This window comes from Schistocerca serialis, chromosome 2, assembly GCF_023864345.2.
Source record: "Schistocerca serialis cubense isolate TAMUIC-IGC-003099 chromosome 2, iqSchSeri2.2, whole genome shotgun sequence".
NCBI classification, from domain to species: Eukaryota; Metazoa; Arthropoda; class Insecta; order Orthoptera; family Acrididae; genus Schistocerca; species Schistocerca serialis.
In genome coordinates, this window is record NC_064639.1 from 20,123,772 (window position 1) to 20,149,239 (window position 25,468).

Below are 25,468 nucleotides of genomic sequence, written 5' to 3' on the forward strand. Positions count from 1 at the left end.
TCCGGGATAATTATAACTAGAATCGAGTGAATATAATCGGGGAAGAAAATTATACAGATAAGTGCAGCATAGGCTATTATGCTTGTAGGCCTGTCAGGCCAGACGACACACAGGGAAAGCAATTGCATCATCGGTTAATCGGATAGATGAAGTTTAAAAATCATTCAGAGAGGCCGTCACCAGTGACACGGGCAGCACAACCGTGAGGTGCATCGAGACTGGCGCGGATACTGGGACAGGATCGCTCCGTGCAGGGCCTGGCGAGTGATAGGATTCGGGCAGCTGTACGAAGGCACGCCGATTAAATTAGGTTAGGCACCACAGCAGAAGAGGTGTTGAGAGAGGAAAGTGCCCTACTCTCCGTGAAAGAAAAAGGATCTATTCCTGAGAGTGAAGGAAGTCTAAACTCTAAGTAACAGAGGGAAGATGATGACACTCAGTGCAGATGGGTCACATGGCTAGAGACTGTGGAAAGTCAAAGAGGAACACGAGGGTAGACGGTGAAGGCAGAAGAAGCAAAAGGCTCTCAGAAATATTGTTACCACTGTGACAAACCAGGTCACACAAATGCAGACTTAAAAAGATAACCATTTGTGAAAAATGTGAAAGGCTAGACCCCAATTCAATGAGAAATTAGGGGCTGTGCCCACAAGTGAAATGGAAAACTAAGAGTGTGTTACACGAGGAATACATATCTTACTGTGACAAAATGCCCAAATGTTAAGAGTCACAGATTTTGAAGCAAGAAACAAAATTGCAGTGGAATATTGCTACAAATTAGGAAGTCAGTTACAGTTATCAATAGATATCAGGGCACATATGAAGTCGGTTTGATAAGTCATTTAAAATAAGCGAGAAAAATGTTTGTTTCGTAAATAACTCAACTTATTTCTCAACATATTCTGCTTGGAAGGATATAAACTTGGTCCAGGGATCCACCAACTTTTTCATCCCACTGCAAAATACTTGTTGATTGCAACTATCACTTCCTCATTTGATGAAAATTTCTTCCCAGCAAGCCAAAGTGTCAAGTAAGGGAACAAGGTGAAGTCACTTGGGACTAAGTATGGTGAATAGGGTGGATGAGGAACCAATTCAAAGTCCAGTTCATGCATTTTCACCATTGTTATCGCTGATGGGTGGGATGGTGCACTATCCTGGTGAAAGGACCCTTTTTTGTGGTTAAACTTGGGTCTTTTCTCCACCAACACAAGTTTCAGATGATGCAACAATGAAGCATAAACAGGTCCAGCTATGGCTGTGCCTTTTTCCAAGTAATCCTTGGGAATCCCAAGAAACAGTGACGATCACCTCACCATCTGACAAAATGGTCTTTGCATTCTTCAGTGGACTGTTACCAGCCTTTTGTCAACTGTTTTGTCTGCCATTTCGACTCTGGTGTGTAATGATGGATCCAGCTTTCATCAATAATCGCAAATCAGGAAAAGTAGATGGCAAAAAGGATCTATGAATACGACGGTAAGCTCCACATGACAGACATAAGATGAAAAAGTGTAAATCACAGAATGGTGAAGGAAAAGTTAAAAATGCAAATTAAAGGCAAGTTGTGAGACGACATGTTATGAGTTACCTATAAGGCAAACTAGTGGGGCATCAGAAAGTGATGTGAAAGTAGCTCATAGCAAAGAAAAACATAAGAACGTGTGTAGAAACAGGGTTGAATCCCAGTAATGAAAAAAAAAAAAGAAAAGATTATTCCCAAACAAGAAGAAATGCCAAGTGTGCATACAGCCAAATTTATGGTACTATTAGAGCAAGGGAAATATATTTTCAGTGTACTAATTACAAGTGAGGCCAAGTGGAATCTGAGTACAGTGAAAGTTTTAGGTGAACTGATAAGACAAAGTGACACCAACATGAGCCACACAGGGAGCAATTAACGGCATGAGCACAAAAGGAAATCTCACTGCACAAAGAGAAATGATCTGAATGGTCAGTTGGATAAAGAAGACTGATATGAATTGTATGGCATATGGTGAGGTATTTTATCTAAAAGGTGACAATTTGGCATTCACATAAATGGTAAGGCATGCATTTCCTATATTGCCAAAACAACAAAGGAAAGGTACATCCCTACAGAATACTGGAAGCACAAAAGGTGGTATTACAGGAGCAAATTGAGAAAATGGTTAATGGGGATGTAATTGTTCAGAGAACCTGAAAAGTACCCACGCACACCTGTGGGATAGGGAAATATAGAATGAAATCTCAGTGGGGGAAACTTTACCCATCCCCAACATAAGTGAGATACTGGACAAACTGGGGAAAGCCAAGTATTTCTCCACTATTTTAATAGATTCAGCAGATAGAGGAAAACACAGCATTCACTGCAAATTATCAGCACTAAGAGTCCAAAAGGATGCCAATGGGGCAAAGAATGCATCAAGTATATTTCAAAGACTAGTGAATGTTGCTTTGACAAGACTGCATGGGACAAAGTGTTTCAATGTACTCGGATGACGTAACTTGCTAAGGTAGTTCAGTAAAGGAATGTGATGAGAAGTTGCAGGAAAATATTGGATGGTTTAAGGGCACCTAGGTTAAAGTTACACCAGATTGTGTGAATTTCTGAGAAAGAGGTAATATTCTTAGGACACAAAATAACAAAGAAAGATGTGGAGCCAGGTGAGCATAATGTGAAGAGGTGGAGAACAGTTCTGAAATCCATTACAGGATTTAAAGGATATTTAGGGGTGGCTGAATATTAATACTGTGAATCCATTGTATAATCGCTGAACTGGGATCTCTGCCACAAGCAGCATTTGAGGAACTGAGAGATTAGTAAATCCTCCCATACTGAGCTACCCTGATTTCAAGAAACCATAACACTGGTGCTGCAGATACCAGTGCAGAACTGTTCGGAGCAGTTCTGTCACGAAGGGAGATAGATTCAGATTTGCCAGTCAACTGTGCCCCATGGTTGTTGGATAAGGCTGAAACTAAGGTAGAGTGCTTAGCAATTGTATGGCCACAAAACAGTGCAGACCACACATTTAGGAAGATTTTACCATAGTAACAGATCACGAGCCACTGACACGGACTTTTGGTGTCGAAGGTCTGTTGCCGAGATTACTGAAATGGTGGTTGGAACTAGAGGAATATTTTTTTTACACTGTGTATAAACCCAGAAATCTTAATGCAAATGCTGATACATCAGTGGTAGCCAGTGGTATCTGAAGCTGGGTGTTGCACCAAAGTTTCAATGTTACATTTTTATACGAGATGGTTACAAGGAAGAAAATTCTTTTATCGGTGCCTCGCTTCCCGACATTTGTTACGATTTAAACATCCTGACAATTCGTGTGTATGAATGCCAGAAAATTCAATTTTTTAAATCCAAGTTATGATCCTGAAAAAAGTGAGAAATATATCTGACAGAAAAATATCTGTAGCAAAGAGCATGCTATGATTTATCAACTATCTAGAAAAACTATTGAATGAGCTACATTCCTAGTAGAACTGAAACACACTCATCATTTAACGAACTTGTCTTACTTGTATTGAAACTTTGCCATTCCATTTTTCACTGACAAACTCTTCAGTCACACACCAATGGCAGTCTGTAATCTGCATCGCGAGACCTCTTTCGGCGGAAAGCATCGCCGAGGCCATCAACCTTTCCTCACTCGGAGTTATGTAAGAATAATTTTATTATTTTCAAAGTTGAAAAGCAGCCTTTCGGTTCGACCGATGTCAAGGGAACTGTGAGAATTACCTTCAACAGTTTAGACTACTTAGTGAACATCTTCCCTGGGCTGTTAGTTGTCAGACTCAACTAGACTAACTGCACCAGATAATGATCTACATTCTTGTGCTAGGTAGATAAAAGATAGTTAACAATATAGTTTCAGCTTATCCAAAAATGATGACAATGAACACATTTCCTTTAAGGTATCTTCAGGATATCTTAAAAAGATACAAGGGGAACTTAACACAAAAAAACAATGAAGCAGCTACAAGATGATGTGAAAAAATACAATGATCTATAACATCAATCACGTTGCACAGCACCTTTGCCTTTCTTTTCTACTCACATCAGGCTATTCCAACTTCATTCTCTTCACTGATAAATCAGTAGATTCATTAGTAATCAACAGATTCAATGCCACTGGTGATACCAATTACTTCTCAAATCTCGATAACATTTATTTTAAATGTCGAAATGATCTTATGGGCCAGCACGCATTGATTCTCCGTACCGTAACTGACCAAACAGAACTCTGACAAATGGCATAACTTAACTAGAAAATTCCAACCAATAACTGAAACGGGTACCGTGTGGCCCCCGCTACATAAGTTCTGAGAGTGCTCGCATTGGACAAATGAAACATGTAAAATAAATAAAAAATTACATGCAACTTGTGCCGGCTCTACAATTTTAATTTATAACAGTTGCTGTTCCCCTGCAGGCAAATGTCTGTGCTCACTGATAATTTAAGATATGATTGAAACGAACATTTTTATGGCGAAGAGCCTGGCAAATTGTAGTTTCACTTCTTATAGAATCACCTTCCAGTATGTGATTTATACATTGTTGGAGTAATGAACTGCGTTTACGAATTGAGATCGAAAAATCCACTGGACAAGATTGAGGGAAATGCTTTCTCACTAAGTCACCGAGGATAGTGGTCCACTGCGCACTCTATGAAAAGAATGGACATATTCTCTGAAAACTCTAAATAAATAAATAAATCATACTGCAATTGATTGATACCGCTTTGCTCATTATAAGATTAACTTCATCAGCATAGCAATGTACACATTCTGCATTAGGACAATTTTTACACAACAGTTTGTACCCCACCCGAGGAAACAGCCATAACAGATGCCTCATCACAGGTCTGTGCAAGTAATTTTTGGTGAGTCTTTTTGCCTATTCAATTCTTCTAGCAAAGTCGCAGCGAACATCTGTGCACCGTGTTCACAAGGAGATAGGAAACTTTAGAACCTCTGGGTCTCAATACGTAACAGTATACAACAGCCATCTGAAATATGTTTGATCTGTTTGTTTTATCTGCTATAACAGCTAAAAATTATGATTCCTTATTTGCTTTGAAATTTCTTCTTGGTATACATCCAACATAATTTGGAAAAGTTCACTTTGAATAGTTTTGAAGGTTCCTTTGAAAACAGTTGCCTTACCCAAATTATCTTTCAATGCTGCATTCAATCCAGAAGTAAAATTAGTCAGGGTTTGATAACAATTCAGTTTTATCATGATCCCTTAAGGCCAATTCGAAGGAACCACAGAAATATATTTAGCCCAGACCTATTACACCCAACTTCTTCTACTACGCAAACTGACGGTGGAGGGAGGAGAAATAAACATACGGGGATGGTACTAAGATATCAGTCGTATCAGGACTTTGTGCAAAATAAGTTGTGACGAGGGATAATGTGCACACAACTGGGACTCAAACCTGGGATCTCCCGCTTACTAGGTAGTCGCATTAACCACTGTGTGACCCGGACAGACCGTTTATCACAAATGCACAGACTATCTCAGCTGACCTGCACTCCCACCTAGTACCTATCCACAGCCCCCACCCGCGTCGTCCACACTCACTACATTTAGATTCCTGCTGGAGATTGAATGTAAATGTGCATCTGCACTGAAGGTTGTGATTTCAGTGCCCATCATGGCAGATCGGTTATACAAATGTGTGACGTCTGTTCTTTCGGACACGTCATTCTCGGCAATTTTCCTTCTCGATGCACTACTCGGTTGTTCAGCTATTTTGTATTTGAGCAGCTGAAGATTCGTGCTTTTACACTTTGGTACTCAGATGGTTTACGTCTGTAACCCTCACTTTTGTCCACAAGGGTTCAACATCATACAGGCATGGGAAGCAAAATAATGCATTTTTAAATTCACAGCCACACAACCAATCACTATTTTTACAAATATTCATTTTAAACGCTGTCCTAAACTGTCAATTTCCAGTATTAATATTTTGCACGGTGTTTAAAACTGGTTACACTTTGCAAACTAGGAACTGTGTGACGAGCTAGTTCTCACTATACAGAACGTATTATATGCAACAGTGCACAGAAAAATGCAGTATCGAGAACCGATACACTCGATCACCTCGAAACGCCACAACGTATACACACGAGGTTCTCGGAGATAATATTTCTAAATGTGATAAATAAAAACATTAGGACTTCAGTAACAGCTACAATTGCAATATTCCAGCCATTTTTCCAAATGCCACTACATTAAATCTGCGCTCAATTTACAACTGAAAAACTATAAACTCCAGTTATGCTGATGAGAAAAAAATTTCTCCGAATTTCTACCTTCAAAACTAATTTGTCAAAAAACAAAACTATCACAACCGATGTTAAAAGATCGGTACTCTTAACTTTGTGGATGGTGGAATGGCACACTCTAGTGGCCTCGATGACAAATGAATGAGAGAAAGCTGGCAGACACGTCGTCCATAGAGTGGTGCCTTCTGACGGGACATTAGGAACTGTCTCGAGTCAGGGAATTTGCGTGCCGACTGCGTTACTCTCCGACGTCACTGGCACATGAGCCACCTGTTGCCACGGATGGGCGTCGACTCGACTCGTACCCGCTCCGAGTACGGTGGTGTGCACTGTCTGCACAGAGTTGGAGTAAGAGAGAAAACTCCAAGTTTGCTTCAAGCCTTGCAGCATTTGCACGCTTGTTATCGAGATGACAAGATGTCAGGTAACCGAAGACTGTATATTGTAACATCTATTACAGCACATATTAGGCTTCCTAAACCAAATAATTACAAGAAAAGTGGACATATGACGTGTAAAATTACTGGGAGCTGGGCAACATTGCAACAATAACATGCGTCCTCATTGTGATGCATTGAGCCGAATGTGGTCAGACGATGTAGAGGGCACGAAAGAACAAGACACAGAGTGGTTAGGGAAAATTAAGAACGTGTGAAGAAAATGAACTAGACACAGAGGAAAAGGTCGAACTAGTGTTAGGCAGTCATCAGAGGATGCACAGAAACTTAGGCCAAATAGAAAACTATAATTAGTGGAAAGACATGAAAAGAGGAACACATTAGGAACTATTACAAATCTCAAAGAAATAAGTTCACACAGAGAAGAGGGTACATAAGTTATTAAGGATCCAGAAAACTGTGACGACAGCATTTCACTGACAAACGGGGTGCTCTAGAGAACTCGTAGGACACTGGTGGAATATTTATGACACTTCGTTAGAGAGGACCACTGTACTTCGAATATATGGGAACAGTATACTGTTTCTGTATTTAATATGCCTCACAGTAGCAAAGTATCAACGAAAGTAATCAGTTTTTGAAACAAACAAGTAACTGGATAGAAAAAAAATTTATTTATCATGTGGTGGCAGGAGAACACACATGAAAAAGGTATTACAGTTTGCAAGCTTTTGGAGCCACTTGCTCCTTCTCCTAACAGAAGGGTCGAAGGGGGAGGGAGAGCAGTGAAGGATCCTTATCCTAGCAGAAGGGTCGAAGGGGAAGGGAGAGCGGTGAAGGAGGAGGACTGGTAAGGTTTAGGAAAAGGAGTAGAGTTTGGAGGAGTCACGCAGAACCTCTGGTCGGAGGAAGACTTACCGGACAGGAGGAGACGGAAAGACTGACCGTTATAGACTGTAGTGGACAAGATTCAAAAATCGGAGAGCTTAAACACGGTAGATACAGTAATACGAGAAACAGAGAATACTGCTGTAACATCGTGCACGAGCTAATAAATGCGGAAAGCTAAGTGCACTGTATGTGGTACAGGTGGGATGGGATTGCAAAAAATAGAAGGTTAGAAAATGAAAGATGTGGAAAACTAATCTATCCAACTACTTATATTTTCACAGTAGCAATGGCTATACATTGTTGGCATAAATTTATGGGAGACAAGTACACATTCCAGGAGTCATAAAGACAGAGGAATGAACTGTTATGCATATCAGCCAACTAGAATGCTGCAAGCAGCACATCCAGTAGCACGAGAAAGGATACAAGAAATGAAGGAAACCAGTAAAGCTCACACAAAGAGTTGGAGAATCGAAGAATATTTAGGATGCTTCTTTTGTTTGATGAGACCGTAAGAAGGTGTCATTCTAAGAAGCTAGCTGCACAATTCCGTGGACCGTACAAAGTGATTGCAGATGACCTATCCGATGTGACAATTAAGATGTACAGAACTACGCAATGGAAGTACATGCGAAATCCCAAAATTAAACTTTTTCTGTGGTGTGTCCCAATGTCAAATGTTCAGACTATTTTGTTCTGCTGAAGCTACCATAGCAGGGGTAGCTTATCTGGATATGTTACCAGAACGGCTCTTTCATCAGTTAAAAGGTGACCCCGAAAACTTTACTCGGCAACAACATCGGGCCCCTATCCGTCGGCACGTTTTTGCACGAGCACAGTCGAACATCGAAGCCTTTGACCGCTGGACTGGTGCTAATAACTGATATGACGAGGACACTGTTCTGCTGGCCTCGACCCCTGTGATTTTTTTCCTTTGGGCTTTGTAAAAGATCTTGTCTGCTTTGTGCCACTATCTAATGATCTGCCAGAGTTGAGACACAGAACTGAAGGGGCTGTTGTTGCTTCCATTGCTCTGGACTTATTACCCAAAGTGTGGGAAGAATTGTATTTTAGGTCGAACTGAATATTTGTATAAAAAACTGTTATAATATACCACTGAAACGGGACATTCCTTTGCAGACAGACTGTACTTTAACACAAACTTTATTATCTACATTGAGGACAGGAACTGATTAACATCAGCTACGTTGTGGGCGACACGTGCAGAGCAGTTGTGTAATGTTATTCAATACTATAACTGCAGTGACAGGATGCAGCGCACACACACTGAACATCACTTGCTTCATGACTCAAAGCACTATGGAGATGCATCAGGACCATTATTTCAATGAGCTTCTGGATTTAAATTCTTTACGACAGGGTGTACATGCGGACAATTTGGGGGGGGGGGGGGGGATAAATAAATAAATAAATAAGAAAAAACCACGTAGATTTTCCCCTGTTAAAAATACACTTTTTCTGGGTGAAAATGTACTATACCCTGAGAGAAAGTACATTTTTCCTTGTTAAGTGCCAGTATATTTTCCTTCGAAGCTGTAAAACTTTTCAATTCTTTGACTGGTAAACGTTTTATACACCAGCACAGAACTTCCAGCATTTTAGGAAACAAAATCCAGCAAGAAAACAATGCGTTCTGGAAAGCTCTTTGCCGTGGGGCAACATAAACATTGTATATACTGGTATTACAAAAGTATAAATATGAATTCCAGCACGTACAGCACAGTAGCTTTCGGAGCAGTGAAATTTAGACTGTGCTGCACAATGCACTTCCGTTAACCAATTATAGCTTGTGTCACACAACCTAGACAGCAGATATTCGGAGCACGGTACGGAGAAGATGAGACAATTTACTTGTAAAATGAGCAGGAAAGAAGCAAACAAGTATTGCTACGACTGCGACATATCCCCCTACATGTGAGAAAACTTTGACCCTTTCATTGGAAATCCAATTACGTGTGAAATTGCTGAACTCATCCTTCAATTTTTTTTTTTTTTCGTTTTCTAAAGGATAATCATACTTCTGCCATTGTTTTTGCATAATCTGTAATCTACGAAAGAACTGAAATAAATATGAAAAACTAACCTTGAAGCTTGGTCTCTTTTTAGCATGTGTTAAACACAAACGCACCATTAAAATTTTAAATAATGGCATAAATGGCTGGTCGTTTTTAAAGTGGCTGGCTCTCAAAATGTTTAAGTTTCGAATGACAGTGAAGAAATGTAAACACCTGTGATGTCACTCTCATCGAAAGCAATTTGTTCTTACAAAGTTTTCACAGTCTTAACTTTTGCTTTGGTGTTATTCTCTGGTTTATGTTTTACTGCTGCAGTATTATTCTGCAGGAGTGGGCTACAGTAAAATTATTTGTTAGAATATCAGTTTTTATCAGTCAAAACTACAAAAATTGATCTGAAAATTAAAACAATGAAAAATTCCCAAAATTATAACAAATTGCTGGACTTTTCCCAGATGAAAAAGTTCCCCCATTTTTTCTAGATTTCCTGGCCGTGAGAACGAGCACATAACTCCACAGAATACAGACTGCCACGCAACTGTGATACCAAATAGGAGAACAGCAGCTGTTGTAATTCAGAGAAGTAGCAGTGATTCTGACTGACATTTCTTCAAATGATCACTGTGTGTGCACGGACTGGAGGAGTACATCATCAACACTTGCCACACTTTGGGACGGTACCGTATCTACAAACATCTACAGTGACATAAATGGTTGCACTGGTGCGTCATGTGCAATTTCCTATTCAGACATAAATCACAGCACCCTTTCAACAAATCTAAGCTTTCTGTGCACCTTTCCTAGTAATGTTTTGCCTGATCACCATATTTCATATAACTTCTTACTATTACCCATTAATGCATATACAATGTGATACACTCAAGACGTTTGCTACTAATCTTATAAGCAGATACTACACAGCTAGCTCTCTCTCTCTCTCTCTCTCTCTCTCTCTCTCTCACACACACACACACACACACACACACACACACACACACAGAGTCATTATTTTACATTTATCCTTACTTAACACTGATACAGAACTGCAAGAGAAGTTATTTATTTTCCCCCACATGCTATCTGAGACAGAACACAGAGAAAACCTGAGTGCTTCTATATTTTTGAACCCTTTGCCAAACAAACGTAAACTGCAGGAAAAGGATAGATTACTATTCACCATAAATATGACACGTTAACATCTCAGTCCATCCCTATGCCACTCCCCGTCCTGGGCCACAGCTACAGGGATCGTATCACTGTGGAGACCCTGGTGCAGGACCAGCCCAATCCACCTCCCAGCACTTCCAATTCCAGATCCGTCACAGCCTCGTCCTAGCCCACCAGAGGCCAGGCCGTCCGAGAAAGCAGCCACGTCATCTACCAGCTCTGCAATCACTGCACAGCTTTCTATATCGGTACGAGACAAACGGGCACCGCCAATCTGGGGGGCGAGAGCGAAGTAGCACCACGTGGTACAACTTGCAGGTGAACATAATGTGCTGGATTTTGACGGCTGCTTCACTACTCGAGCCGTGTGGATCCTACCCTCCAACACCAGCTTTTCCGAACTGCAAAAATGAGCATTATCCTTACAAGACATTCTCCACTCCCTCCCGAAATTATAGCTGCCTGAACATACAGTAACCTACTGTCGCTACTGTTTCCATCCCCTCTGTCCTTCCACCTCCTCCATTTTCGTGTCCTCTCGCCCTCGCTGTGTGCCTCCCTCTGCCAATGCACCTGACCATCCTTTCCCCTCCTCTTCTCCTCTTTTTCAATCTTCCCCCTCCCTCCACCTCCCAACACTGCACCTGCCAGTATTGCTGTACCTCCATCTAGTCCCTGCATGCCCCGCCCGTCTTCTTCTCTCCCCCCACCTGTTGTTGTGGTCTTCAGTCCTGAGACTTGTTTGATGCAGCTCTCCACCTGTTGTTGTGGTCTTCAGTCCTGAGACTTGTTTGATGCAGCTCTCCATGCGACTCTATCCTGTGCAAGCTTCTTCATCTCCCAGTACCTACTGCAACCTACATCCCTCTGAATCTGCTTAGTGTATTCATCTCTTGGTCTCCCTCTACGATTTTTACCCTCCACGCTGCCCTCCAATGCTAAATTGGTGATCCCTTGATGCCTCAGAACATGTCCTACCAACCAATCCCTTCTTCTAGTCAAGTTGTGCCACAAACTCCTCTTCTCCCCAATTCTATTCAGTAACTCCTCATTAGTTATGTGATCTACCCATCTAATCTTCAGCATTCTTCTGTAGCACCACATTTTGAAAGCTTCTATTCTCTTCTTGTCCAAACTATTTATCGTCCATGTTTCACTTCCATAGATGGCCACACTCGATACAAATACTTTCAGAAACAACTTCCTCACAAATCTATACTCGATTTTAACAAATTTCTCTTCTTCATAAAAACTTTCCTTGCCACTGCCAGTCTACATTTTATATCCTCTCTACTTCGACCATCATCAGTTATTTCGCTTCCCAAATAGCAAAACTCATTTACTACTTTAAGTGTCTCATTTCCTAATCTAATTCCCTCAGCATCAGCAGACTTAATTCGACTACATTCCATTATCCTCGTTTTGCTTTGTTGATGTTCATCTTATATCCTCCATTCAAGACACTGTCCATTCCGTTCAACTGCTCCTCCAAGTCCTTTGCTGTCTCTGACAGAATTACAATGCCATCGGCAAACCTCAAAGTTTTTATTTCTTCTCCATGGATTTTAATACCTACTCCGAACTTTTCTTTTGTTTCCTTTACTGCTTGCTTAATATACAGACTGAATAACATCGGGGAGAGGCTACAACTCTGTCTCACTCCCTTCCCAACCACTGCTTCCCTTTCAAGCCCCTCGACTCTTTTAACTGCCATCAGGTTCCTGTACAAATTGTAAATAGCCTTTCGCTCCCTGTATTTTACCCCTGCCACCTTTAGAATTTGAAAGAGAGTATTCCAGTCAACATTGTCAAAAGCTTTCTCTAAGTCTACAAATGCTAGAAATGTAGGTTTGCCTTTCTTTAATCTTTCTTCTAAGATAAGTCGTAGGGTCAGTATGGCCTCACGTGTTCCAACATTCCTACAGAATCCAAACTGATCTTCCCCGAGGTCGGCTTCTACCAGTTTTTCCATTCGTCTGTAAAGAATTCGTGTTAGTAGTTTGCAGCTGTGGCATATTAAATGGATAGGTCGGTAGTTCAAACAAATTTCGGGCTTGCAGCCGGTCGTCGTTCAATACTTCGCACGATATGTCAACTGGGCACCTGCCAGTCACCTTCAGCTGAGCCGTCGCAGACGCGAAAACGTCCTCCATTCCACAATATATAGCGTACTGTAACTATTCTGCGCATGCATCGAAAGCTTGATAGTTGAACCACACTGCCCGCCGGCCGCGCCCTCACTGGTGAATAGCGGAACTCAGTCACCCTCTGCGTTGCTGTTTGCCACGGCCGTCGATGCACTCGGTCGTCTTCGATTTGAGCAAATCGTGGAGATGACAGGATTCCATGCACTGTCCAGCTGGTAGCCGCTGTCACAGTTTAACAGATTTTCCGCCAGTCGTATTTCTACGGATTCTTCAATAATGGAGTCCCAGAAAGACGTTGCTGTAGACAAAATCATTGTTTTCTCATACTCCATTGAATGTCCAGTAGAAATACCACGTTCAGCAGAGGATTCTTGCTATTTTAAACGAAGTGTTACCAACAAAAGGAAGAAAAGCTAAAGATGGTTCTGGCATGTTCTCCTCTTTATTCTCTTCCTGCTTCTTAGTTTTAATTGTTAGTGCCCTGTTAATCTGCCGGATGGAATACCCATTTTCGCTGAGTACTGTCTTTAGATGGGCGAATTCTTGAGGTAAGCTATCTAGATCTGAGACAGTATGAGCTCTATGAACAAGTGTTTTAAGCAAATTCATGGTTTGTGATGGGTGATGGCAACTCGATGCTTGCAGGTACAAATCAGTACAAGTGGGTTTCCGGTAAACTGAATGCCCTAGAGAACCATCATTCGTCCTTCGACCAGGACATCCGAGAAAGGCAAACAACCATCTTTCTCTATTTCCATGGTGAACAGGATGTTGCTATGAATGGAGTTGAGGTGATGTAGAAACTCCATTAATTTATCTTCTCCATGAGGCCACACTATGAAAGTGTCATCCACATACCGCCAAAAAACAGTTGGCTTCAGGGCAGCTGATTCAAGCGCTCTCTCTTCAAAATCCTTCATAAAAAGGTTGGCCACCAAAGGAGACAGGGGGCTACCCATGGCGACACCGTCAGTCTGTTCAAAATATTCTTGATTAAACATAAAATAAGTTAAAATTCACAGGATAGATCGGTAATTTTCACATCTGTCAACACCTGCTTTCTTTGGGATTGTAATTATTATATTCTTCTTGAAACCTAAGGGTATTACTTACGCCTGTCTCATACGCTTTGCTCACCAGATGGTAGAGTTTTGTCAGGACTGGCTCTGCCAAGGCCATCAGTAGTTCTAATGGAATGCTGTCTACTCCTGGGGCCCTGTTTCGACTCGGGTCTTTCAGTGCTCTGTCAAACTCTTCACGCAGTATCGTATCTCCCATTTCATCTTCATCTACATCCTCTTCTATTTCCATAATATTGTCCTCAAGTACATCACCCTTGTATAGACCCTCTATATACTCCTTCCACCTTTCTGCTTTCCCTTCTTTCCTTAGAACTGGGTTTCTGTCTGAGCTCTTGATATTCATACAAGTGGTTCTCTTTTCTCCAAAGGTCTCTTTAATTTTCCTGTAGGCAGTATCTATCTTACCCCTAGCAAGATAAGCCTCTACATCCTTACATTTGTCCTGTAGCCATCCCTGCTTAGCCATTTTGCACTTCCTGTCGATCTCATTTTTGAGACGTTTGTATTCCTTTTTGCCTGCTTCATTTACTGCAGTTTTATATTTTCTCCTTTCATCAATTAAATTCAATATTTCTTCTGTTACCCAAGGATTTCTACTAGCCGTTGTCTTTTTACCTACTTGGTACTCTGCTGCCTTCACTACTTCATCCCTCAGAGCTACCCATTCTTCTTCTACTGTATTTCTTTCCCCAATTCCTGTCAATTGTTCCCTTACGCTCTCCCTGAAACTCTGTACAACCTCTGGTTTAGTCAGTTTATCCAGGTCCCATTTCCTTAAATTCCCACCTTTCTGCACTTTCTTCAGTTTTAATCTATAGTTCATAACCAACAGATTGTGGTCAGAGTCCACATCTGCCCCTGGAAATGTCTTGTAATTTAAAACCTGGTTCCTAAATCTGTCTTACCATTATATAATCTATCCGATACCTTCTAGTATCTCCAGGATTCTTCCATGTATACAACCTTCTTTCATGATTCTTGAACCAAGTGTTAATTTTGATTAAGTTATGCTCTGTGCAAAATTCTACCAGACGGCTTTCTCTTTCATTCCTTACCCCCAATCAATATTCACCTACTATGTTTCCTTCTCTCCCTTTTCCTAATCTCAAATTCCAGTCACCCATGACTATTAAATTTTCGTCTCCCTTCACTCCCTGAATAATTTCTTTTATCTCATCATACATTTAATCAATTTCTTCATCATCTGCAGAGCTAGTTGGCATATAAACTTGTACTACTGTAGTAGGCGTGGGCTTTGTGTCTTTCTTGGCCACAATAATGCGTTCACTATGCTGTTTGTAGTAGCTTACCTGCACTCCTATTTTTTTATTCATTATTAAACCTACTCCTGCATTACCCCTATTTGATTTTGTATTTATAACCCTGTATTCACTTGATCTAAACTCTTGTCCCTCTTGCCACCGAACTTCACTAATCCCCACTATATCTAACTTTAACCTATCCATTTCCCTTTTTAAATTTTCTAACCTACCTGCCCGATTAAGGGATCTGACATTCCACGTTCCGATCCGTAGAACGCCAGTTTTATTTCTCCTGATAACGACGTCCTCCTGAGTAGTCCCTGCCCGGAGATCCGAATGGGGGACTATTTTACCTCCGGAATATTTTACCCAAGAGGACGCCATCATCATTTAACCATACAGTAAAGCTGCATGCCCTCGGGAAAAATTACGGCTGTAGTTTGCCCTTGCTTTCGGCCGTTCGCAGTACCAGCACAGCAAGGCCGTTTTGGTTAGTGTTACAAGGCCAGATCAGTCAATCATCCAGACTGTGGCCCCTGCAACTACTGAAAAGGCTGCTGCCCCTCTTCAGGAACTACACGTTTGTCTGGCCTCTCAACAGATACCACTCTGTTGTGGTTGCACCTATGGTACGGCTATCTGTATCGCTGAGACATGCAAGCCTCCCCACCAACGGCAAGGTCCATGGTTCAGATTGCTATTAATGTGACAGTTGCGTTCCAGTCAGATCTGCTGGTGGGAGTGGACATGTGTGCATGAGGTGTGCTTCTTTCTCTCTCTCTCTCTCTCTCTCTCTCTCTCTCTCTCTCTCTCTCTCGTCGAAAGCTATACTGTGTAACAGTCTTTCTGTCGTGCATTTCTGCTTCTCGACAGGTCACCTTTGTTGTGAGTAAGAATCTATCCTTTTCCTTATATTATTCTTATTCCAACCTGCAGTTTTCAAAGCTTGAACCTGCAAAGTAATTATGTAGACACAGATCTTTCCTTACCTGAGACTGATGAGATTCTCCGGAAACTTATCAAAAGGCACTCCAGTAACATCCGAATAATCGAATGTCAGACAGCGCAAACCTGACAATTTGAGGATGCTGCTCACACCTGGCTGCAACTCTGTAAAATACGTGGTACCGAAATACACGGTACCCATTCGCAACGTGTGAAGTTGCGGTAGCCCGACGAGGCAGGGGAATAGGCCTCCGCCGAGTCTGCTACAACCTGTCACATCTAATCTGGAACAAACCACAAATGCACTATCGTTTACATGGGAACAAGTTGGCAGAAATAAATATGATGAATTTTACTCCTAGCTGTCACCTTTGAGACAGAGCATTTTTCATGTAAATCAAAATTATTGTACATCTTCAAGTAAAATTGTTCCAAAATTAAACTTAAGTCTAAGGTGAGGGTGATGACAAATACACCTACAAAGTGGCATGACTGTCATAAAGGAAAAGTCACAAAAACAACACCTTACACAAGATCTGAAGCAAAGATTTGCAACATTGATGACGATACCCTACTCCTTGAGATAGCCTGAACATCAGGCTTTATAATCAGCAAGCCATTGTTAACACAATGGAAAAGAGCAAAATGCTACATTAGCCACTATCTCACAATGAGAAGCTTCAGGGTTATGCATTGAGAAGAAAAAATTTTCTTTATTTCTTTAACAAAAACACACTTTTTGCCTAGAGAAAATACACTATCCCTTGGGTGAAAGTACATTTTTTCCATGTTAAGAGACAATATACTTTTCCATTGAGCTATAAAGTTTATCAGTCCTGGGAACTGTAAAGGCTTTTATGCTCCAGTGCAGAGAAACCACCATTGTAATATTTCCTTACATAAAGAATGTAGGTAGAGGTTTCGCTAAGAATTTTGCACGACTGCACTGAAATGCCGATTCTTTGCATACACAAATGTTTACCGCATTTACCCGATTATAAGATGAGGCTTTTCCCAAACTCATCATTCCTAAACTGCAGGATCATTTCATCTCGTATTCACAGTCAACATTTTCACATTGTTTTGTAGAGCATATAGAGGTCATAATACATTTAGAGATGAAGCTTTGACTCTGAGGTCACATGCAGGTCAATTCTGAAGAATTTGGAAGGGCAGGGAAAGGGTGGAGGGAGGGATGACAGATGCCTTCTCAGGTCCCACCAAAACCTTTGAAATTGCAATGTATTCTGAATAAACAGGCAAATAATTGTGACAGCAAAGATATAAATTTCACAGCTGTACTGTCAGGATAATGATTAAAAACAGTGGTACCACAAAAAAACTGGGTTAGAAGCAAAATAGGTAGAAAAGAAAACAGTCCAAATATTAATGAAAACCATATCTTTTCCTTTATTTTAACTCCTTATCATAAAACCCTGAGTTACCTCGGTTTTATTATTCTGACAGATACTAAAAATCCATAGTGTACTTGGGCAGCTTATAAATAGACCTGTGAAAAAGTAGAACTCCGTTTATACCTGTTTCAGCACTGATAGTTAAGTGTTCAGCCACTATAGAGCATCTGGTACTGCGTTTGCACCTGGCTGTCGTGGTGGTTGCCACTCGGTACCATCTTTACTGTGTGCAGCTTTAGATGCTCGACAATTAAACACGTGCATTCCAGCCTTTCTCCTGTATTGTTGTTTAGGTTTACTACAGTGATCCTAAGTCTGACATTGAATTTAAGCACGTTGTTGTTGTTGTTGTTGTTGTTGTTGTGGTCTTCAGCCCTGAGACTGGTTTGATGCAGCTCTCCATGCTACTCTATACTGTGCAAGCTTCTTCATCTCCCAGTACCTACTGCAGCCTACATCCTTCTGAATCTGCTTGGTGTATTCATCTCTTGGTCTCCCTCTACGATTTTTACCCTCCACGCTGCCCTCCAACACTAAATTGGTGATCCCTTGATGCCTCAGAACATGTCCTACCAACCGGTCCCTTCTTCTAGTCAAGTTGTGCCACAAACTCCTCTTCTCCCCAATCCTATTCAGTACCACCTCATTGGTTATGTGATCTACCCATCTAATCTTCAGCATTCTTCTGTAGCACCACATTTCAAAAGCTTCTATTCTCTTCTTGTCTAAACTATTTATCGTCCATGTTTCACTTCCATACATGGCTAACACTTAAATCAATACTCGACGTTAACAAATTTCTCTTCTTCAGAAACACTTTCCATGCCATTGCCAGTCTACATTTTACATCCTCTCTACTTCGACCATCTTCAGTTATTTTGCTCCCCAAACAGCAAAACTCCTTTACTACTTTAAGTGTCTCATTTCCTAATCTAATTCCCTCAGCATCACCCGACTTAATTCGACTACATTCCATTAGCCTCATTTTGCTTTTGTTGATGTTCATCTTAGATCCTCCTTTCAAGACATTGTCCATTCCGTTCAACTGCTCCTCCAAGTCCTTTGCTGTCTCTGACAGAATTACAATGCCATCGGTGAACCTCAAAGTTTTTATTTCTTCTCCATGGATTTTAATACCTACTCCGAACTTTTCTTTTGTTTCCTTTACTGCTTGCTCAATATACAGATTGAATAACATCGGAGGAGGCTACAACCCTGTCTTACTCCCTTCCCAACCACTGCTTCCCTTTCATACCCCTCGACTCTTATAACAGCCATCTGCTTTCTGTACAAATTGTAATTAGCCTTTCGCTCCCTGTATTTTACCCCTGCCACCTGCTGAATTTGAAAGACAGTATTCCAGTCAACATTGTCAAAAGCTTTCTCTAAGTCTACAAATGCTAGAAACGTAGGTTTGCCTTACCTTCATATTTCTTCTAAGATAAGTCGTAGGGTCAGTATTGCGTCATGTGTTCCAACATTTCTATGGAATCCAAACTGATGTTCCCCAAGGTCCGCTTCTACCAGTTTTTCCATTCGTCTGTAAAGAATTCACGTTAGTATTTTGCAGCCATGACTTATTAATGTGATAGTTCAGTAATTTTCACATCTGTCAACACCTGCTTTCTTTGGGATTGGAATTATTATATTCTTCTTCAAGTCTGAGGGTATTTCGCCTGTCTCATACATCTTGCTCACCAGATGGTAGAGTTTTGTCAGGACTGGCTCTCCCAAGGCTGTCGGTAGTTCTAATGGAATGTTGTCTACTCCCAGGGCCTTGTTTCGACTCAGGTCTTTCAGTGCTCTGTCAAACTCTTCATGCAGTATCATATCTCCCATTTCATCTTCATCTACATTCTCTTCTATTTCTATAATATTGTCCTCAAGAACATTGCCCCTGTATAAACCCTCTATATACTCCTTCCACCTTTCTGATTTCCCTTCTTTGCTTAGAACTGGGTTTCCATCTGAGCTCTTGATATTCATACAAGTGGTTCTCTTTTCTCCAAAGATCTTTAATTTTCCTGTAATCAGTATCTATCTTACTCCTCTTTAGATAAGCCTCTACATCCTTACATTTGTCCTCTAGCCATCCCTGCTTAGCCATTTTGCACTTCCTGTCAATCTCATTTTTGAGACGTTTGTATTCATTTTTCCCTGCTTCATTTACTGCACCTTAGAAAGTGAAGAAGAATGTGGCGTTATTTCATTCGAGACCGAAAGTGATGACAGTTTGCCAGTCGAGCGACAAGTACTTGCCGGTGGTACGAGATAAATACGTCCACTGTGCTCTGGCCAGCTTCTACGAGATTTCTGTTCACAGGAAACCGTTGTGAAATCCACACTTAGAATTGACAGCTGCACAGAAACCTAAAAATGACTCCAAGTTTCAGATATTTCAATCGAAGTCTAGTGCACCAGTATGCTCAGGATTTTACTATTGGTGATTTTCAAAATTTTGTAACTTATAATTTTGAGCTCTAAAACCCATCTTTATATTTCAGTATGTAATGTCTTTCAGTATATAATGTTTTTCATTAATAAAAAATATCATTTTTGGAACATAATTTGAAAAAATATATATATATATATATTAAGGGGTTAATTCTCCTTGTATTATCAAAATGTAGACAGTCAAAACTGGAATTTTAGGCAGATACATAATGTCAATAAAACAGTTTGTTACTCTGATTAGTCAGGGTATGTTAAAATAAATGTTTCTAAAGAAGCCTTTCGGATCGTCTTATACTTGGGTAAAAACAGTAGTAAACTTCATGCGTGTTTGACAATTGTTGCACTCTACCTCAGTCATATAGCAGTTTTAATGGCCAGCTGCATATTTTATTTAATGTCTTGACTTACAATTCTTTTTCAACACAATTTCAGTCACAACATTTATGAGTAACTCACACGATTCTGTACTACTTCACCAGTTACGTTTTCATTATTCAGCAAAATACTCTGTCTGCACTACACTGCAAAGCCAGCAACATCACTTACATTTCAAGATGTTCTAGACGGTCGATCTCCGAGAAGGCAGCAGGTGACAGCTTCGTAGCGTGAGTGACGGAGAGCTGCCGCAAACCGGGACATCCGTGGCTGATGGCAATTACTGTGTTATCTTCCACACCGTATCCGTGTGGTAGATCCAGCACTTTCAGTTGTGGCAGTCCTCCATTCCTTAAAAATACAATCGAGTACATAGTTTATGTTGTGTCACATTATTTTGTCTTTATAATGGGGGGGGAAAAAATAAGAAACAGCAACCTGACACATTCTGCTTACAATGACAGAACACACCCTGCTCACCAATTTTGATAACTTCAGGACGCTGATCAGTTGCCACAGCAAAGTAACTCTCACGAAAGGATAGGGTCACAACACTACATTTTTTGGAAACATCCACGTCAAATGAAACGAGGCGCTATCTGATTTGCACCAAGTACAAATTTAGAACACTAAAAAATAGGGAAATTGTAACTATATTAATTTTCCAGGTATCAAAATTCTAATTTAAATTTGTTTCATATATGTTCAACTGATCACGGACAGTGGGGACACGCGGATATCGAGGTGATCATTATATAGTATGGGAAAATTAAACTGGCCATAACACGAGAGTAGAGCAACATTGGCAACCTCGATTTGAGCAATAGTGAACCACGGGTCAGAAATGCACCGTCGGGAAGCTCCCGCTGTAGAACAGCAGCCGGTCAGCTGCGAGGATGTGTCTAGTTGTGTAATTTTGTCAGAATCGGTGCTACTGAAGTTGTTAGAATAAAAGTTAATTCAGGTTATCTCTACATGACAAAAAAACAAACATGTAGCCTATACATTTCAGTATTAACAACACTGGATCTTACAGTACCTCATGTCAACTATCTACATGCAGTCCTGTTTCTCCAGTACCAATTAGTATCTTATTATTGACATTACAGTACTATTAGCATAATTGGATTTAACAGTCTACCATTAAACAGTAAACATAACAGAAAATTCGTGTGTCAGGTAACTAGCCGTGGATATGTATTTAAAGTTTTACCAAGTTTGACAGACCAGCTGATACTATCATCTGCAGCTAATTTAAGTAGTAACTGTGCTCAGAGCACACACTTTTCCGTGCTCTCGTCACCGATCAGCTGTAGCTCCACAACGGTGCAGTTATGACCTACAGTTATTCAGAAAATGTTTGTCAATTCTGTGTCCTCTTCTGTGGTCTGAATCGATCAGTCTGGTTGTTGTTCTCTGTCTTTCATATGACCAAACAACTCAGTCATTTATGTCATACAACTGAGTCTGTGAAAATAAAAGTTTCTTAAAATGTATACAGCTGTGGTATGTGTCACGCCAAAGTTTCACCCGTTACCACAGATGTGCCTCGAGATAAAGGCCTCACTGACTGTGGCCGACTGGTACGAGACCTATGTTCATATTATTTGTTTACTTTGATCCTCAGTCCAGATTCTGCTTTCTGTACGCTTTCTGTTTTTTATTGGCAACAAAGTGTTTTACAATTCCTATTGCTGTCTTCTAGGACTTGGAGAGGGGACTTAGTATACAAGTTTTTAATAATGAACCCGCACCTCTTGAGATGTAAAATAAGTTTGAAGATTAGAACACTTTTGAATCTACCACTTCCCAGTGCGCGCACCTATTGAGAAGAATGTGCCGTTCTCACACGCTGTTGTAATTATGACATCACGTACTATTTTCCTCTGACTCCAACAATGGCTGCAAGTACGTTCACTGGGCAGTACGTTCACAACTACAGCGATCTGCGGTGTTTCACAGACCGGCCAAACTCTCTACTTTGAAGAGAATGTCCTTCACCACGTAGAATGGAACACTAAGACGAATATTCTAAACACTGACTGTATCGTGTGCTCCTACAGCACGCGAGTCGGAGCTCATTACCTCCACTGTGTGCGTGTCTGCACACAGTGAAGTGGAAGATATGAAAGTGATCCAACCTTCAAACTTATTTTACATCCAAATGGTAAATTTGCAGACATGGGTTCCTCATCAGATTTGTTCTGCCAAGTCACCTGCACAACCCTTAGGAACCTGCAACAGGAATTGTGAAAATCTTTCTTTAAGCGTTTTTTGGAAACATGAATATGAAAAACAAAAATTGTTACACACACACTCTCTCTCTCTCTCTCTCTCTCTGTGTCTCTGTCTCTCTCTCTCTCTCTCTCTCTCTCTCTCTCTCTCTGTGTGTGTGTGTGTGTGTGTGTGTGTGTGTGTGTGTGTGTGTGTGTGTCCTCTAACTTGCCAAAGGGTTTCTTCTGAAAAACTCTACACTTCTGCTATCTAGTGCAGTGAGAGGCTTCCTTTACTTCATAATATTTACATTAGAACTGCCAGATCTTTGGCTGGTTGATTTGAAGCCACCAAATTTGTGAGTAACCCTGACAGCTGAGAGACCTAACCCCTGCTGGCTCAGTACATGTTTTCAGTAACAAACAGCACACCATACTGTACATATGCAAGGGTAAGATGACCCCAATTTTAAGACGAGCCCCCTTTTATTTGACTGGCTTCTTAAGAAAAATTAATTTTTAACATATTCTTGACCAATCAAAATTACAAACTGTTTTATTGGCAAAGTATTTGCATAAAGAGTTAACATTATACCTGTTCTAAATTTATGCCATTTTAATTGAATTAACTGTGAGTTGTTCTGATGTGATGACCTCAGAATATGGCTGTTTTCATCCAAATACGTGTAGGATTTTGCTTTTGTACAGGTGTGACAATTTTGCGGTGTCTCTCACTTCCAAACACATAATCTGCTCACTGCTCTCTCATTAGCTACATAGAACTGACAGCTGACACATATCCTTTCACACCCGTCATACATCACAGTGAACATTGATAACACTACAGCGGGAAACACACAACTACGCCACTGGCCCCTATGTAGACTAACTGTCTGCTGCAGAAGTTAATACTACTATTGTGTGTTTGTCCAGTTTTAAAGTCAATTCAGTTCTGAATACATGTGCATTCAGGCAAACTGCAGTTTAAACATGGAAGATGTACAAAAAGAGACAGAGTATGTGGTACAAATTACCACGGTTGGCATATCAGGTATCTTATGTGACCTCAGTAAGGCATTTGCTATGGTGAACCATACGCAGCTGCCCCTCAAATTAGCTTCTTATGGTGTCCATGAAAAATCTTTAAATTAGTTCAAGTCATATCTCAAAAATAGGAAACAGAGGGTAGTTATACAACATAAGGGCAAGAAAGCTTGCTCTAGTTGGAAGGAAATACATGCAGGTGTACCCCAGGGGTCCATACAAGGCCCATTACTATATAAATGACACACCAGGTAAGGTAACTTCAGATACGATTCTGTATGCAGATGACTCAATAGCAGTAGTCTGCTGTAAAAACACTGAAGAATTAGCACAGAAAACAAAACAGACTGATCATGTGGATTGCTTACTGAAGCAGTTAAATAGTTTTGTTTATGCAATGAGGGTTCTGAATAAAGTAACTGACTTAGCTGTTAGGAAAATTGTGTATCATACATATTTTATATCAGTTGTAAGGTATGGCATAATTTTTTGGGGAGTTGAAAAGGAAGTCACCTAAGAGTGTTCAAGCTACAGAAAAAAAATTATCAGAGCTATGACTGGAACAAACCTTTATTTGCAAGCCTTGACTTTCTGACCATTCCTTCCATGTTTATATATGAAACACTTCTCTGAGTTAAGAAACCCACATCTTTTTGAGGGAAATTCATTTACACATATTTATCCAACAAAACACAAACAAGATTACATGTTACATTGCCATAGACTACCATTATCTGAAAATACTGCATATTACATGGCTTTGAAGCTTAGCAAATAAAATCCATTCAAAGATGAAGGACTGTAAGCTAGAATCTACCTGTGCAAACATTGAAAATATTTAAAAAGCCAACTGCTACTACAGTGTGGATGATTTTATAAACAGAGACAAGTAGGAGATAATATATCTGTTTTGTTTTCCTTTTTTCTACATTACGTTCTATGTGTATGCTTACGTTCCCTTTTACTGGAGGTATATGTTCTTTTTAAATGTGTTGATACTTGTAAACTATCATGAGAACTATGTATCTAAATATGTAGATGTAAACACATATATTACATTTATGGAAATATGTGGTCCTTGAGGTATGTCCATATTTATAAACTACAGAAACAAACATGAAAAATACTTCCATATGCGTTATTTTAATGTATCTTGTTTTAGGTATCCTTAGGTAGGCACAGAATTATTCATTGATGAGTGACCAATATTTCAATCAAACGACTGTATATAACATGTCATGTGACAATAAAGATGTTGTGTTGGCTGAAGAGTCAACACCGTGTTACGAGAGGAGGCCAAAAGGCACGCATTTTAGCTCACGCAGGCTGGCGTAAGGAGGGAAGAACTATATTGACGTGAGATCTGGAACATGACAAGGAATTAGAATTCAGAAAGCGGACATAATTAGTTTGGTACTTAACTTTAATCCATTAATGATGAACATTGCTCTTGACAGTACATGATTCACAATATTATCTGTTCAGATTATAGTAACTGAATATGGCACCTTGCTAGGTCATAGCAAATGACGTAGTTGAAGCAGGTCCGACGTATACTAACGGACCGCAGCCGATTTAAAGGCTACCACCTAGCAAGTGTGGTGTCTGGTGGTGACACCACAAAAGATTCTCTTCTGTTCTATTCCCCTCCCCACACTCATCCTAGTTTCCTGCCAAGCTGTTCCCCCACCGAGCCTCGTATAGTGCTGCTCGAGACTGTGGAACGTGTACTACAATATCTTCAG

The 25,468-nt window shown here is 40.5% G+C and overlaps 1 protein-coding gene across 1 annotated transcript in view; it reads right to left on the reverse strand.

Moving 5' to 3' along the window:
- Positions 1–25,468, reverse strand: part of LOC126456741 (uncharacterized) — a 137,663-nt gene that overhangs the window by 3,577 nt on the left and 108,618 nt on the right. The window contains exons 5-6 of the mRNA XM_050092486.1: positions 20,638–20,817; positions 16,267–16,506 (exon numbers count right to left, since the gene is read on the reverse strand). Coding sequence (XP_049948443.1) covers positions 16,267–16,506; positions 20,638–20,817 — 420 coding nt within the window. The remainder of the gene's footprint in view (positions 1–16,266; positions 16,507–20,637; positions 20,818–25,468) is intronic.